The sequence below is a fragment of the Heterodontus francisci genome, chromosome 28 (genome assembly GCF_036365525.1).
Source record: "Heterodontus francisci isolate sHetFra1 chromosome 28, sHetFra1.hap1, whole genome shotgun sequence".
NCBI classification, from domain to species: Eukaryota; Metazoa; Chordata; class Chondrichthyes; order Heterodontiformes; family Heterodontidae; genus Heterodontus; species Heterodontus francisci.
In genome coordinates, this window is record NC_090398.1 from 33,473,149 (window position 1) to 33,490,560 (window position 17,412).

Below are 17,412 nucleotides of genomic sequence, written 5' to 3' on the forward strand. Positions count from 1 at the left end.
AGCGAGAAGGGGTTTCTGTCCATTGGGGCTGTGGGGAGTGGGGTGCGAGCAGGAAGGGGTTTGGGTCCAGTGGGTATTGGGAGCGAGCGGGAAGTGGTTTCGGTCCATTTAGGCTGTGGGGTGTGGGTGCGAGCGGGAAGGGGTTTGGGTCCAGTGTGGCTGAGGGGAGTGGGAGCGAGCGGGAAGGGGTTTGGGTCCAGTGGGGAGTGGAAGCGAGCGTGAATGGGTTTGGGTCCATTGGGGCTGTGTGGAGTGGGAGCGAGCGAGAAGGGGTTTTGGACCATTGGGGCTGTGGGGGGTGGGAGCGAGTGGGAAGGGGTTTGGGTCTATTGGGGCTGTGGGGAGTGGGAGCGAGCGGGAAGGGGTTTGGGACCATTTGGGCTGTGGGGAGTGGGAGTGAATGGGATGGTGTTTGGGTCCATTGGGGCTGCAGGGAGTGGGAACGAGCGGGTAGGGGTTTGGGTGCAGTGGGGCTTTGGGGAGTGGGAGCGAGCATGAAGGGGTTTCAGACCATTGGGGCTGTGGGGAGTGGGAGCGAGCGGGAAGGGGTTTCAGACCATTGGGACTGTGGGGGTAGGAGCGAGTGGGAGGGGGTTTGGGTCCAGTGGGGAGTGGGGAGTGGGACCGAGCGGGAAGGGATTTGGGTCCAGTGGGACTGTGGGGAATGGGAGTGAGCGGGAAGGGGTTTGGGTCCATTGGGGCTGTGGGGAGTGGGAGTGAGCGGGAAGGGGTTTAGGACCATTTGGGCTGTGGGAAGTGGGAGCGAGCGGGAAGGGGTTTGGGTCCAGTGGGGAGTGGGAGCGAGCGGGAAGGGGTTTGTGTCCAGTGGGGATTGGGAGCGAGCGGGAAGGGGTATGGGACCATTGGGGCTGTGGGGAGTGGGAGTGAGCGGGAAGGGGTATGGGACCATTGGGGCTGTGGGGAGTGGGAGTGAGCGGGAAGGGGTATGGGACCATTGGGGCTGTGGGGAGTGGGAGCGAGCGGGAAGGGGTTTGGGACCATTGGGACTGTGGCCTGTGGGGCTGTCGAGAGTGTGAGTGAGCAGGTAGGGGTTCAATCCTGTGTGGTGTGATGGGAAGGGGTTGGAATCTGAGTCTGCCTCAGTTCCAGGGTCTGTAACCCATTCCTGATCCTCTTTCGCAGGTCCGTCGGCCTGCCAGAAAAGTACTGTCGGGAGATTGAGCGACGGTTGGCCTCTGTCACAGCCGAGTGACACGTTGTGAAGGCATGGATTCTACATTTGGAAATTTAGTGCTCGATGTCTTTTGGAGTCTTCAAAAAATGTATAAAGAATAAATAAAACATCATCTGTCTCATGATCATTCGCAATCTCCGCAAAAGGGTGCAATCTGCTTCCGACATGTTATCGCCCTGGGATTGACAACACCTCACCCTCACTCCTCAACTACACTCAGTCAACCCAATGAAGGCAGCACAGAAAGACATCAGTCAGGGAACAGATAAAGAACCATAGAAAAGTTATGGAACAGAAGGAGGCTATTCAGCCCATCGTTTCTCCGCCGGCTGAAAAAACCTGCCCATTCTAATCCCACCTTCCAGCACCTGGTCCACAGCCTTGCAAGTTACAGCACTTCAGGTACATGTCCAGGTATCTTTTAAATGAATTGAGGGTTTCTGCCTCCACCACCATTCCTGGCAGTGAATTCCAGACACCCACCACCCTCTGGGTGAAAAAGTTTATTCTCATGTCCCCTCTCATCCTTCGATCAATTATCTTAAATCTGTGCCCCCTGGTAATTGACTTCTCAGTGAGGGGAAGCAGGTCCTTCCTGTCTCCTCTGTCTCGGCCGCTCATAATTTTATACACCTCAATTCAGTCACACCTCAGCCTCCTCTGATCCAAGGAAAACAACCCGAGCCGATCCAAACTTTCCTCATAGCTGCAACTTTCAAGCCCAGGCAACATTCTTGTATATCTCCTCTGTACTCTCTTCACAGCAATTATGTCCTTCCTGTAATGTGGTGACCAGAACTGTACGCAATATTCCAGCTGTGGCCTAACCAGTGTTTTATACAGGTTCAGCATCACATCCCTGCTTTTGTATTCTATATCTCAGACAGTAAAAGAAAGCATTCCATATGCACTCCAAGGTCTCTCACGTCTTCTACCCCTCTCAATATCCTCTCATTTATTGTGTATTTCCTCACTTTATTTGCCCTCAAATGCATTACCTCACACTTTTCTGGATTGAATTCCATTTGCCACTTTTCCACCCACTCAACCAAACCATTTACATATTTCTGTAGTCTACAGCTGTCCTCTTCGCTATCAACTGCTTACCAATTTTTGTGTCATCAGCAAATTTCCCAATTATGCCTCCCACATTTAAATCTGTATCATTAATACATCCCAAAACAGCAAGGGACTCAACACAGAGCCCTGTGAAACACCACGGGAAACCGCTTTCCGTTCACAAAAACATCCATCGACTACTAACCTTTGCTTCTTGTCACTGAGCCAATTTTGGATCCAACCTGCCACATTCCCCTGTATTCCAAGCGCTTTCATTTTACTGACCAGTCCACCATGTAAAATGCCTTACTGAGATCCATGTAGACCACATCCACTGCACTACCCTCATCAACCCTCTTTTTTACTTCCTCAAAAATCTCAAGTTAGTAAGACATGACTTTCCATTAACAAATCCATGCTGACTATCCCTAATTAATCCTTGCCTTTCGAACTGGCCTGGCCCTCAGAATTGGTATCTCCCTGAGAGACAATGACTGAGAGATACCAGTTAGTGTACAGATCACCTAGCGAGGGTACTGAGAGATACCAGTCAGTGTAAAAACATCTCTATGAAGAGAGGTTGAGTAGATTAGGATTATTTTCATTAGAAAGATGGAGGTTGAGGGGGGACCTGATTGAGGTGTACAAAATCATGAGAGGTATAGACAGGGTGGATAGCAAGAGGCTTTTTCCCAGAGTGGGGGATTCAATTACTAGAGGACACGAGTTCAAAGTGAAAGGGGAAAAGTTTAGGGGGGATATGCGTGGAAAGTTCTTTATGCAGAGGGTTGTGGGTGCCTGGAACGCGTTGCCAGTGGAGGTGGTAGATGCGGGCATGATGGCGTCTTTTAAGATGTATCCAGACAGATACATGAATGGGCAGGAAGAAAATGGATACAGACCCTTAGAAAATAGGCGACATGTTTAGATAGAGGATCTGGATTGGCGCAGGCTTGGAGGGCCAAAGGGCCTGTTCCTGTGCTGTAATTTTCTTTGTTCTTTGTTTTTTTTTATCTCCATGAGAGAGGGGACTAACAGACACCAGTCAGTGTACAGATATCACCCTGAGAGACACCAGTCAGTGTCCAGATATCACCCTGAGAGAGAGGGACTGAGAGACACCAGTCAGTGTCCAGATATCACCCTGAGAGAGAGGGACCAAGAGACACCAGTCAGTGTACAGATGACTCCCTGAGAAAGTGTGGGTTGAGAGAGAGCTAAGGGATAGTGCACATGGGCTGTGGAAGAGGATTGAATGGGGGTGCAGAGACTGTGATGAGGTAGAGTGTACATGGGTTGTGGGCGAATAAATGCGGGTGTAGAGACTGTTATAGGGGAGAGTGTACATGGGTTGTGGGAGATTGAATGGGGGTGTAGAGACAGTGATAGGGGAGAGTGCACATGTGATGTGGGAGATTGAATGAGGATGTAGAGAATGTGATAGGGGAGAGTGGACATGCGCTGTGGGAGATTGGATGGGAGTGTAGATACTGTGATAGGGGAGAGTGTACATGGGCTGTGGGAGATTGAATGGGGATGTAGAGACTGTGATGGGGAGAGTGTACATGGGCTGTGGGAGATTGAATGGGGATGCAGGGACTCTGATAGGGGAGAGTGCACATGGGCTGTGGGAGATTGAATGGGGGTGTAGAGACTGTGCTAGGGGAGAGTGTACACGGGCTGCGGGAGATTGAATGGGGATGTAGAGACTGTGATAGGGGAGAGTGTACATGGGCTGTCTGAGATTGAATGGGGATGAAGAGACTGTGATCGGGGAGAGTGTACATGGGCTGCGGGAGATTAAATGGGGATGTAGAGACTGTGATTGGGGAGAGTGTACATGGGCTGTGGGAGATTGAATGGGGGCGTTGAGACTGTGATAGGGGAGAGTGTACATGGGCTGTGGGAGATTGAATGTGGATGTAGAGACTGTGATTGGGGAGAGTGTACATGGGCTGCGGGAGATTGAATGGGGATGTAGAGACTGTGATCGGGGAGAGTGTACATGGGCTGCGGGAGATTGAATGGGGGTATAGAGACTGTGATAGGGGAGAGTGTACATGGGCTGTGGGAGATTGAATGGGGGCGTAGAGACTGTGATAGGGGAGAGTGTGCATGGGCTGTGGGAGATTGAATGGGGGCGTAGAGACTGTGCTAGGGAAGAGTGTACATGGGCTGTGGGTGATTGAATGGGGGCGGAGAGACTGTGATAGGGGAGAGTGTACATAATGTGACTGATAGAAGAGTCCGGGACATGTGACCTGTGAAATATTCCATCAACATTCCCCCTGTGAAATCCATCATGATGAGGTGTTATCAATTCAAGAACACAGAGACATTAAAAATCCCGGAGAGTTCCTCCATTTATTGATCAGTTTAAACTGTCGAGGATTGTCTCCTGCTGCTCACTCCATCGCAGAACCTGTCAGAGATGGAGAGATATTGGGAGAGAGTCAATCGTTCTGTACAATCAGCTGAAAAGACATTAAATCTCCCCGCGTAGTCAGGTGGCTACAGAATAGTGAGGACATTGTACACCCTGGCACCAGGGAAGTTACAAAGCCCACAGGACATTCGCCTGTGAGTGCGGGGACGCAATCCATCCCACAAGTGATCAAATTCCTCCATTACCAGAACAGCTCCATGCTTGAGGTACTTCACTTAATTCCAGAGCTGTAAGAACATGGGGGATAATCTCCTTAGACCACTGAGGGAGTGCTGCACTGTCAGAGTGTCAGTACTGAGGGAGTGCTGCACTGTCGGAGGGTCAGTACTGAGGGAGAGCTGCACTGTCAGAGTGTCAGTACTGAGGGAGTGCTGCACTGTCAGAGGGTCTGTACTGAGGGAGAGCTGCACTGTCACAGTGTCAGTACTGAGGGAGTGCTGCACTGTCGGAGGGTCAGTACTGAGGGAGAGCTGCAATGTCAGAGTGTCAGTACTGAGGGAGTGCTGCACTGTCAGAGGGTCAGTACTGAGGGAGAGCTGCACTGTCACAGTGTCAGTACTGAGGGAGTGCTGCACTGTCGGAGGGTCAGTACTGAGGGAGAGTTGCACTGTCAGAGTGTCAGTACTGAGGGAGTGCTGCACTGTCAGAGGGTCAGCACTGAGGGAGTGCTGCAATCTCAGAGTGTCTGTACTGAGGGAGCGCTGCACTGTCAGAGGGGCATTACTGAGAGAGTGCTGCAATCTCAGAGTGTCTGTACTGAGGGAGTGCTGCACTGTCGGAGGATCAGTACTGAAGGAGTGCTGCAATCTCAGAGTGTCTGTACTGAGGGAGCGCTGCACTGTCAGAGGGGCATTACTGAGGGAGTGCTGCAATCTCAGAGTGTCTGTACTGAGGGAGAGCTGCACTGTCACAGTGTCAGTACTGAGGGAGTGCTGCACTGTCGGAGGGTCAGTACTGAGGGAGAGCTGCAATGTCAGAGTGTCAGTACTGAGGGAGTGCTGCACTGTCAGAGGGTCAGTACTGAGGGAGAGCTGCACTGTCACAGTGTCAGTACTGAGGGAGTGCTGCACTGTCGGAGTGTCAGTACTGAGGGAGAGTTCCACTGTCAGAGTGTCAGTACTGAGGGAGTGCTGCACTGTCAGAGGGTCAGCACTGAGGGAGTGCTGCAATCTCAGAGTGTCTGTACTGAGGGAGCGCTGCACTGTCAGAGGGGCATTACTGAGGGAGTGCTGCAATCTCAGAGTGTCTGTACTGAGGGAGTGCTGCACTGTCGGAGGATCAGAACTGAAGGAGTGCTGCAATGTCAGAGTGTCTGTACTGAGGGAGTGCTGCACTGTTGGAAGGTCAGTACTGAGGGAGTGCTGCATTGTCAGAGTGTCTGTACTGAGGGAGCGCTGCACTGTCAGAGGGTCAGTACTAAGGGAGTGTTGCACTGTCAGAGGGGCAGTACTGAGGGACTGCTGCAATCTCAGAGTGTCTGCACTGAGGGAGTGCTGCACTGTCGGAGGATCAGCACTGAAGGAGTGCTGCAATGTCAGAGTGTCTGTACTGAGGGAGTGCTGCACTGTCAGAGTGTCAGTACTGAGGGAGAGCTGCACTGTCACAGTGTCAGTACTGAGGGAGTGCTGCACTGTCGGAGGGTCAGTACTGAGGGAGAGCTGCACTGTCAGAGTGTCAGTACTGAGGGAGTGCTGCACTGTCAGAGGGTCAGCACTGAGGGAGTGCTGCAATCTCAGAGTGTCTGTACTGAGGGAGCGCTGCACTGTCAGAGGGGCATTACTGAGGGAGTGCTGCAATCTCAGAGTGTCTGTACTGAGGGAGTGCTGCACTGTCAGAGGGTCTGTACTGAGGGAGTGCTGCACTGTCATGGGATCAGCACTGAAGGAGTGCTGCAATGTCAGAGTGTCTGTACTGAGTGAGTGCTGCACTGTTGGAGGGTCAGTACTGAGGGAGAGCTGCATTGTCAGAGTGTCTGTACTGAGGGAGCGCTGCACTGTCAGAGTGTCAGTACTGAGGGTGAACTGCACTGTCAGAAGGTCAGTACTGAATTAGTGCAGCACTGTCAGTGGGTCAGTACTGAGGGTGAACTGCACTGTCAGAGGGTCAGTACTGAATTAGTGCAGCACTGTCAGTGGGTCAGTACTGAGGGTGAGCTGCACTGACAGAGGATCAGTACTGAGGGAGCGATGCACTGTCAGAGGGTCAGTTCTGAGGGTGAGCTGCACTGTCAGAGGGTCAGTACTGAGGGTGAACTGCAATGTAGGAGAGTCAGTACTGAGGCAGCGCTGCACTGTCAGAGGGTCAGTACTGAGGGTGAACTGCAATGTCAGAGTGTCAGTACAGTAGGAGTGCTGCAATGTCAGAGTGTCAGTACTGAGGCAGCGTTGCACTGACAGAGTGTCAGTACTGAGGGAGCGCTGCAATGTCAGAGGGTCAGGACTGAGGGAGCGCTGCACTGTCAGAGAGTCAGTACTGAGGGAGTGCTGCACTGTCAGAGGGTCAGTCCTGACGGTGAACTGCAATGTCAGAGTGTCAGTACTGAGGCAGAGCTGCACTGTCAGAGGGTCAGTACTGAGGGTGAACTGCAATGTCAGAATGTCAGGACAGAAGGAGTGCTGCACTGTCGGAGGGACAGTACTGAGGGAGTGCTGCACTGTCAGAGTGTCAGTACTGAGGGAGCGTTGCCCTGTCAGAGTGCCAGTACTGAGGAAGTGCTGCACTGTCAGAGTGTCAGTACTGAGGGAGCGCTGCACTGTCAGAGGTTTAGTACTGAGGGTGAGCTGCAATGGCAGAGTGTCAGTACTGAAGGAACGCTGCACTGTCAGAGGGTCAGTACTGAGGGAGCACTGCACTGTCAGAGGGTCAGTACTGAGGGTGAGCTGTACTGTCAGAGGGTCAGTACTGAGAGAGAGCTGCACTGTCAGAGGGTCAGTACTGAGGGAGAGCTACATTGTCAGAGTGTCAGGAATGAGGGAGCGCTGGACTGTCAGTGTGTCAGTACTGAGGGAGTGCTGCACTATCAGAGTGTCAGCACTGAGGGAGTGCTGCACTGTCTGAGTGACAGTACTGAGGGAGTGCTGGACTGTCGGATGGTCAGAACTGAAGGAGCGCTGCACTATCAGAGGGTCAGTACTGAGGGTGAGCTGCACTTTCAGAGTGTAAGTACTGAAGGAGCGCTGCACTGTCAGAGTGTCAGTACTGAGGGTGAGCTGCACTGTCAGAGTGTCATTACTGAGGGAGCACTGCACTGTCAGAGTGTCAGTACTGAGGGAGTGCTGCACTGTCAGAGTGTCAGTACTGAGGGAACGCTGCACTGTCGGAGTGTCAGTACTGAGGGAGAGCTGCACTGTCACAGTGTCAGTACTGAGGGAGTGCTGCACTGTTGGAGGGTCAGTACTGAGGGAGAGCTGCACTGTCAGAGTGTCAGTACTGAGAGAGTGCTGCACTGTCAGAGGGTCAGCACTGAGGGAGTGCTGCAATCTCAGAGTGTCTGTACTGAGGGAGCGCTGCACTGTCAGAGGGGCATTACTGAGGGAGTGCTGCAATCTCAGAGTGTCTGTACTGAGGGAGTGCTGCACTGTCAGAGGGTCTGTACTGAGGGAGTGCTGCACTGTCATGGGATCAGCACTGAACGAGTGCTGCAATGTCAGAGTGTCTGTACTGAGTGAGTGCTGCACTGTTGGAGGGTCAGTACTGAGGGAGAGCTGCATTGTCAGAGTGTCTGTACTGAGGGAGCGCTGCACTGTCAGAGTGTCAGTACTGAGGGTGAACTGCACTGTCAGAAGGTCAGTACTGAATTAGTGCAGCACTGTCAGTGGGTCAGTACTGAGGGTGAACTGCACTGTCAGAGGGTCAGTACTGAATTAGTGCAGCACTGTCAGTGGGTCAGTACTGAGGGTGAGCTGCACTGACAGAGGATCAGTACTGAGGGAGCGATGCACTGTCAGACGGTCAGTTCTGAGGGTGAGCTGCACTGTCAGAGGGTCAGTACTGAGGGTGAACTGCAATGTAGGAGAGTCAGTACTGAGGCAGCGCTGCACTGTCAGAGGGTCAGTACTGAGGGTGAACTGCAATGTCAGAGTGTCAGTACAGTAGGAGTGCTGCAATGTCAGAGTGTCAGTACTGAGGCAGCGTTGCACTGACAGAGTGTCAGTACTGAGGGAGCGCTGCAATGTCAGAGGGTCAGGACTGAGGGAGCGCTGCACTGTCAGAGAGTCAGTACTGAGGGAGTGCTGCACTGTCAGAGGGTCAGTCCTGACGGTGAACTGCAATGTCAGAGTGTCAGTACTGAGGCAGAGCTGCACTGTCAGAGGGTCAGTACTGAGGGTGAACTGCAATGTCAGAATGTCAGTACAGAAGGAGTGCTGCACTGTCGGAGGGACAGTACTGAGGGAGTGCTGCACTGTCAGAGTGTCAGTACTGAGGGAGCGCTGCCCTGTCAGAGTGCCAGTACTGAGGAAGTGCTGCACTGTCAGAGTGTCAGTACTGAGGGAGCGCTGCACTGTCAGAGGTTTAGTACTGAGGGTGAGCTGCAATGGCAGAGTGTCAGTACTGAAGGAACGCTGCACTGTCAGAGGGTCAGTACTGAGGGAGCACTGCACTGTCAGAGGGTCAGTACTGAGGGTGAGCTGTACTGTCAGAGGGTCAGTACTGAGAGAGAGCTGCACTGTCAGAGGGTCAGTACTGAGGGAGAGCTACATTGTCAGAGTGTCAGGAATGAGGGAGCGCTGGACTGTCAGTGTGTCAGTACTGAGGGAGTGCTGCACTATCAGAGTGTCAGCACTGAGGGAGTGCTGCACTGTCTGAGTGACAGTACTGAGGGAGTGCTGGACTGTCGGATGGTCAGAACTGAAGGAGCGCTGCACTATCAGAGGGTCAGTACTGAGGGTGAGCTGCACTTTCAGAGTGTAAGTACTGAAGGAGCGCTGCACTGTCAGAGTGTCAGTACTGAGGGTGAGCTGCACTGTCAGAGTGTCATTACTGAGGGAGCACTGCACTGTCAGAGTGTCAGTACTGAGGGAGTGCTGCATTGTCAGAGTGTCAGTACTGAGGGAACGCTGCACTGTCGGAGTGTCAGTACTGAGGGAGCACTGCACTGTCAGAGTGTCAATACTGAGGGAGCACTGCACTGTCAGAGGGTCAGTACTGAGGGTGAGCTGTACTGTCAGAGGGTCAGTACTGAGTGAGTGCTGCACTGTCAGAGGGTCAGTACTGAAGGTGAGCTGCACTGTCAGAGGATCAGTACTGAAGGAGAGCTGCACTGTCAGAGGTTCAGTACTGAGGAAGCGCTGCACTGTCAGAGTGTCAGTACTGAGGGAGCGCTGGACTGTCAGAGTGTCAGTACTGAGGGAGTGCTGCAATGTCAGAGTGCCAGTACTGAGGGAGTGCTGCACTGTCTGAGGGTCAGTACTGAGGGAGTGCTGGACTGTCAGAGTGTCAGTACTGAGGGAGTGCTGCACTGTCAGAGTGTCAGTACTGAGTGAGCGCTGAACTGCCGTACGATCAGTACTGACGGAGTGCAACACTGTCAGAGCGTCAGTACTGAGGGACTGCTGCGCTGTCGGACTGTCAGTACTGAGGGAGCGCAGCACTGTCTGAGTGTCAGTACTGAGGGAGTGCTGGACTGTCAGAGTGTCAGTACTGAGGGAGTGCTGCACTGTCAGAGTGTCAGTCCTGAGGGAACACTGCACTGTCGGAGGGTCTTACAGAGGGAGCACTGCACTGTCGCAGGGTCAGTACTGAGGGAGTGCTGCACTGTCAGAGTGTCAGTACAGTGGGAGTGCTGCACTGCCGGAGGGTCAGTACTGAGGGAGTGCTGCACTGTCAGAGGGTCCGTACTGAGGGAGCGCTGCACTGTCGGAGGGTCAGTACTGAGGGAGTGCTGCACTGTCAGATTGTCAGTACTGAGGGAGTGCTGGACTGTCAGAGTGTCAGTACTGAGGGAGTGCTGCACTGTCAGAGTGTCAGTACTGAGTGAGCGCTGAACTGCCGTACGATCAGTACTGACGGAGTGCAACACTGTCAGAGCTTCAGTACTGAGGGACTGCTGCGCTGTCGGACTGTCAGTACTGAGGGAGCGCAGCACTGTCTGAGTGTCAGTACTGAGGGAGTGCTGGACTGTCAGAGTGTCAGTACTGAGGGAGTACTGCACTGTCAGGGTGTCAGTACTGAGGGAGTACTGCACTGTCTGTGTGTCAGTACTGAGTGAGTGCTGCACTGTCAGAGAGTCAGTACTGAGGGAGTGCTGCACTGCCGGACTGTCAGTACAGGCGGAGTGCTGCACTGTCATTGTGTCAGTGCTGAGGGAGCGCTGCACTGTCGCAGGTTCAGTACTGAGGGAGTGCTGCACTGTGGGAGGGTCAGTACTGAGGGAGTGCTGCACTGTCAGAGTGTCAGTACAGTGGGAGTGCTGCACTGCCGGAGGGTCAGTACTGACGGAGTGCTGCACTGTCAGATTGTCAGTACTGAGGGAGTGCTGCACTGTCAGAGTGTCAGTCCTGAGGGAACACTGCACTGTCGGAGGGTCTTACAGAGGGAGCACTGCACTGTCGCAGGGTCAGTACTGAGGGAGTGCTGCACTGTCAGAGTGTCAGTACAGTGGGAGTGCTGCACTGCCGGAGGGTCAGTACTGAGGGAGTGCTGCACTGTCAGAGGGTCCGTACTGAGGGAGCGCTGCACTGTCGGAGGGTCAGTACTGAGGGAGTGCTGCACTGTCAGATTGTCAGTACTGAGGGAGTGCTGCACTGTCAGAGTGTCAGTCCTGAGGGAACACTGCACTGTCGGAGGGTGAGTACTGAGGGAGTGCTGCACTGTCAGAGTGTCAGTGCTGAGTGTGTGTGGTCTGTCTGAGTGTCAGTACTGACGGAGTGCTGGACTGTCAGAGTGTCAGTACATGAGGGAGCGCTGCAATGTCAGAGGGTCAGTACTGAGGGAGCGCTGCACTGTCAGAGAGTCAGTACTGAGGGAGTGCTGCACTGTCAGAGGGTCAGTACTGACGGTGAACTGCAATGTCAGAGTGTCAGTACTGAGGCAGAGCTGCACTGTCAGAGGGTCAGTACTGAGAATGAACTGCAATGTCAGAATGTCAGTACAGAAGGAGTGCTGCACTGTCGGAGTGTCAGTACTGAGGGAGCGCTGCCCTGTCAGAGTGCCAGTACTGAGGGAGCGCTGCACTGTCAGAGGTTCAGTACTGAGGGTGAGCTGCAATGGCAGAGTGTCAGTACTGAAGGAACGCTGCACTGTCAGAGGGTCAGTACTGGGGGAGCACTGCACTTTCAGAGGTTCAGTACTGAGGGTGAGCTGTACTGTCAGAGGGTCAGTACTGAGAGAGAGCTGCACTGTCAGAGGGTCAGTACTGAGGGTGAGCAGCACTGTCAGAGGGTCAGTACTGAAGGAGTTCGGCACTGTCAGAGGGTCAGTACTGAGGGTGAGCTACACTGTCAGAGTGTCAGGAATGAGGGAGCGCTGGACTGTCAGAGTGTCAGTACTGAGGGAGTGCTGCACTATCAAAGTGTCAGTACTGAGGGAGTGCTGCACTGTCTGAGTGACAGTACTGAGGGAGTGCTGGACTGTCAGAGTGTCAGTACTGAGGGTGAGCTGTACTGTCAGAGGGTCAGTACTGAGTGAGTGCTGCACTGTCAGAGGGTCAGTACTGAGGGTGAGCTGCACTGTCAGAGGATCAGTACTGAAGGAGAGCTGCACTGTCAGAGGGTCAGTACTGAGGGAGCGCTGCACTGTCAGAGTGTCAGTACTGAGGGAGCGCTGGACTGTCAGAGGGTCAGTACTGAGGGAGTGCTGGACTGTCAGAGTGTCAGTACTGAGGGAGTGCTGCACTGTCTGAGGGTCAGTACTGAGGGAGTGCTGGACTGTCAGAGTGTCAGTACTGAGGGAGTGCTGCACTGTCAGAGTGTCAGTACTGAGTGAGTGCTGGACTGTCAGAGTGTCAGTAGTGAGTGAGTGCTGGACTGTCAGAGTGTCAGTACTGAGTGAGCGCTGCACTGCCGGACTGTCAGTGCTGGCGGAGTGCTGCACTGTGAGTGTGTCAGTGCTGAGGAGCGCTGCACTGTCGCAGGGTCAGTACTGAGGGAGTGCTGCACTGTCAGAGTGTGAGTACTGTGGGACTGCTGCACTGTGGGAGGGTCAGTACTGAGGGTGAGCTACACTGTTAGAGTGTCAGGACTGAGGGAGCGCTGCACTATCGGAGGGTCAGTACTGAGGGAGTGCTGCACTGTCGGAAGGTCAGTACTGAAGGAGCGCTGCACTGTCAAAGTGTCACTACTGAGGGTGAGCTGCACTGTCAGAGTGTCATTACTGAGGGAGCACTGCACTGTCAGAGTGTCAGTACTGAGGGAGTGCTGCACTGTCAGAGTGTCAGTACAGAAGGAGTGCTGCACTCTCAGAGTGTCAGTACTGAGGGAGCGCAGCACTGTCGGAGGGTCAGTACTGAGTGAGTGCTGCACTGTCAGAGGGTCAGTACCGAGAGTGTGCTGCCCTGTCATAGGGTCAGTACTGAGGGAGCGCTGGACTGTCAGAGGGTCAGTACTGTGGTGGAGCCTCACTGTCAGAGGGTCAGTACTGAAGGAGCGCTGCACTGTCGGAGTGTCATTACTGAGGGAGCACAGCACTGTCAGAGGGTCAGTACCGAGAGTGTGCTGCACTGCCGGACGGTCAGTACTGAGGGTGAGCTGCACTGTCAGAGGGTCAGTACCGAGAGTGTGCTGCAGTGTCAGAGGGTCAGTACTGAGTGAGTGCTGCACTGTCAGAGGGTCAGTACTGAGGGTGAGCTGCACTGTCAGAGGATCAGTACTGAAGGAGAGCTGCACTGTCAGCGTGTCAGTACTGAGGGAGTGCTGCACTGTCTGAGGGTCAGTACTGAGGGAGTGCTGGACTGTCAGAAAATCAGTACTGAGTGAGTGCTGCACTGTCAGAGTGTCAGTACTGAGTGAGCGCTGCACTGCCGTACGATCAGTACTGACGGAGTGCTACACTGTCAGAGCGTCAGTACTGAGGGACTGCTGTGCTGTCGGACTGTCAGTACTGAGGGAGTGCAGCACTGTCTGAGTGTCAGTACTGAGGGAGTGCTGGACAGTCAGAGTGTCAGTACTGAGGGAGTACTGCACTGTCAGAGTGTCAGTACTGAGGGAGTGCTGCACTGTCTGTGTGTCAGTACTGAGGGAGTGCTGGACTGTCAGAGTGTCAGTACTGAGTGACTGCTGCACTGTCAGAGTGTCAGTACTGAGGGAGTGCTGCACTGCTGGACTGACAGTACTGACGGAGTGCTGGACTGTCAGAGTGTCAGTACTGAGGGAGCGCTGCAATGTCAGAGGGTCAGTACTGAGGGAGCGCTGCACTGTCAGAGAGTCAGTACTGAGGGAGTGCTGCACTGTCAGAGGGTCAGTACTGACGGTGAACTGCAATGTCAGAGTGTCAGTACTGAGGCAGAGCTGCACTGTCAGAGGGTCAGTACTGAGAATGAACTGCAATGTCAGAATGTCAGTACAGAAGGAGTGCTGCACTGTCGGAGGGTCAGTACTGAGGGAGTGCTGCACTGTCAGAGTGTCAGTACTGAGGGAGCGCTGCCCTGTCAGAGTGCCAGTACTGAGGGAGCGCTGCACTGTCAGAGGTTCAGTACTGAGGGTGAGCTGCAATGGCAGAGTGTCAGTACTGAAGGAACGCCATACTGTCAGAGGGTCAGTACTGGGGGAGCACTGCACTTTCAGAGGTTCAGTACTGAGGGTGAGCTGTACTGTCAGAGGGTCAGTACTGAGAGAGAGCTGCACTGTCAGAGGGTCAGTACTGAGGGTGAGCAGCACTGTCAGAGGGTCAGTACTGAAGGAGTTCGGTACTGTCAGAGGGTCAGTACTGAGGGTGAGCTACACTGTCAGAGTGTCAGGAATGAGGGAGCGCTGGACTGTCAGAGGGTCAGTACTGAGGGTGAGCTACACTGTCAGAGTGTCAGGAATGAGGGAGCGCTGCACTGTCAGAGTGTCAGTACTGAGGGAGTGCTGCACTATCAAAGTGTCAGTACTGAGGGAGTGCTGCACTGGCAGACTGTCAGTACTGAGGGAGTGCTGCACTATCGGAGGGTCAGTACTGAGGGAGTGCTGCACTATCGGAGGTTCAGTACTGAGGGAGTGCCGCACTGTCAGCGGGTCAGTACTGAGGGAGCGCTGCACTATCGGAGGGTCAGTACTGAGGGAGCGTTTCACTGTCAGCGGGTCAGTACTGAAGGAGCGCTGCACTAACAGAGGGTCAGTACTGAGGGTGAGCTGCACTGACAGAGAGTCATTACTGAGGGAGCACTGCACTGTCAGAGTGTCAGTACTGAGCGAGTGCTGCAGTGTCAGAGTGTCAGTAAAGAAGGAGTGCTGCACTGTCAGAGTGTCAGTACTGAGGGAACGCTGCACTGTCGGAGTGTCAGTCCTGAGGGAGCGCTGCACTGTCAGAGTGTCAATACTGAGGGAGCACTGCACTGTCAGAGGGTCAGTACTGAGGGTGAGCTGTACTGTCAGAGGGTCAGTACTGAGTGAGTGCTGCACTGTCAGAGGGTCAGTACTGAGGGTGAGCTGCACTGTCAGAGGATCAGTACTGAAGGAGAGCTGCACTGTCAGAGGGTCAGTACTGAGGGAGCGCTGCACTGTCAGAGTGTCAGTACTGAGGGAGCGCTGGACTGTCAGAGTGTCAGTACTGAGGGAGTGCTGCAATGTCAGAGTGCCAGGACTGAGGGAGTGCTGCACTGTCTGAGGGTCAGTACTGAGGGAGTGCTGGACTGTCAGAGTGTCAGTACTGAGTGAGTGCTGCACTGTCAGAGTGTCAGTACTGAGTGAGCGCTGCACTGCCGTACGATCAGTACTGACGGAGTGCTACACTGTCAGAGCGTCAGTACTGAGGGACTGCTGTGCTGTCGGACTGTCAGTACTGAGGGAGCGCAGCACTGTCTGAGTGTCAGTACTGAGGGAGTGCTGGACAGTCAGAGTGTCAGTACTGAGGGAGTACTGCACTGTCAGAGTGTCAGTACTGAGGGAGTGCTGCACTGTCTGTGTGTCAGTACTGAGGGAGTGCTGGACTGTCAGAGTGTCAGTCCTGAGTGAGTGCTGCACTGTCAGAGTGTCAGTACTGAGGGAGTGCTGCACTGTCAGAGGGTCAGTACTGGGGGAGCACTGCACTTTCAGAGGTTCAGTACTGAGGGTGAGCTGTACTGTCAGAGGGTCAGTACTGAGAGAGAGCTGCACTGTCAGAGGGTCAGTACTGAGGGTGAGCAGCACTGTCAGATGGTCAGTACTGAAGGAGTTCGGCACTGTCAGAGGGTCAGTACTGAGGGTGAGCTACACTGTCAGAGTGTCAGGAATGAGGGAGCGCTGGACTGTCAGAGTGTCAGTACTGAGGGAGTGCTGCACTATCAAAGTGTCAGTACTGAGGGAGTGCTGCACTGTCTGAGTGACAGTACTGAGGGAGTGCTGGACTGTCAGAGTGTCAGTACTGAGGGTGAGCTGTACTGTCAGAGGGTCAGTACTGAGTGAGTGCTGCACTGTCAGAGGGTCAGTACTGAGGGTGAGCTGCACTGTCAGAGGATCAGTACTGAAGGAGAGCTGCACTGTCAGAGGGTCAGTACTGAGGGAGCGCTGGACTGTCAGAGTGTCAGTACTGAGGGAGTGCTGCAATGTCAGAGTGCCAGTACTGAGGGAGTGCTGCACTGTCTGAGGGTCAGTACTGAGGGAGTGCTGGACTGTCAGAGTGTCAGTACTGAGGGAGTGCTGCACTGTCAGAGTGTCAGTACTGAGTGAGCGCTGCACTGCCGTACGATCAGTACTGACGGAGTGCTACACTGTCAGAGTGTCAGTACTGAGGGAGCGCTGCACTGTCAGAGAGTCAGTACTGAGGGAGTGCTGCACTGTCAGAGGGTCAGTACTGACGGTGAACTGCAATGTCAGAGTGTCAGTACTGAGGGAGCACTGCACTGTCGGAGGGTGAGTACTGAGGGAGCGCTGCACCTTCTGAGTGTCAGTACTGAGGGAGCGCTGGACAGTCAGATTGTCAGTACTGAGGGAGTGCTGCACTGCCGGACTGACAATACTGGCGGAGTGCTGCACTGTCAGAGTGTAAGTACTGAGGGAGCGCTGCACTGCCGGAAAGTCAGTACTGGCGGAGTGCTGCTGTGTCAGAGTGTCAGTACTGAGGAGCACTGCACTGTCGGAGGGTCAGTACTGAGTGTGTGCTGCACTGTCAGAGTGTGAGTACTGAGGGAGTGCTGCACTGTGGGAGGGTCAGTACTGAGGGATGGCTGCTCTGTCAGAGTGTCAGTACTGAGGGAGCGCTGCACTATCGGAGTGTCAGTACTGAGGGAGTGTGGCACTGTCGGAAGGTCAGTACTGAAGGAGTGCTGCACTGTCAGAGTGTCAGTACTGAGGGCATGCTGCACTGTCAGAGGGTCAGTACTGAAGGAATGCTGCACTGTCAGAGTGTCAGCACTGAGGGTGAGCTGCACTTTCAGAGTGTCATTACTGAGGGAGCACTGCACTGTTGAGGGAAGGGCATGATTGGCAACTAAATATCCCAGGATATCGATGCTTCAGGCGGGATAGAGAGAGAGGTAAAAGGGGTGGAGGAGTTGCATTACTGGTCAAAGAGGATATCACAGCTGTGCTGAAGGAGGGCACTATGGAGGACTCGAGCAGTGAGGCAATATGGACAGAACTCAGAAATAGGAAGGGTG

General features: G+C 53.9%; 2 protein-coding genes across 4 annotated transcripts in view; one reads left to right on the forward strand and one right to left on the reverse strand.

Annotated features, from left to right (window-relative positions):
- The window catches only part of LOC137385176 (cilia- and flagella-associated protein 45-like), an 83,213-nt gene extending 81,928 nt beyond the window's left edge, over positions 1-1,285 (forward strand). For both annotated transcript variants that reach the window (XM_068060162.1, XM_068060161.1), the window contains exon 4: positions 1,144-1,285. In XM_068060162.1, coding sequence (XP_067916263.1) covers positions 1,144-1,213 — 70 coding nt within the window. In that variant the 3' untranslated portion in view covers positions 1,214-1,285. The remainder of the gene's footprint in view (positions 1-1,143) is intronic.
- Positions 1,286-4,592: 3,307 nt separating this feature from the next.
- The window catches only part of LOC137345318 (V-set domain-containing T-cell activation inhibitor 1-like), a 149,266-nt gene continuing 136,446 nt past the window's right edge, over positions 4,593-17,412 (reverse strand). For both annotated transcript variants that reach the window (XM_068008816.1, XM_068008815.1), the window contains one exon: positions 4,593-4,676. In XM_068008816.1, coding sequence (XP_067864917.1) covers positions 4,660-4,676 — 17 coding nt within the window. In that variant the 3' untranslated portion in view covers positions 4,593-4,659. The remainder of the gene's footprint in view (positions 4,677-17,412) is intronic.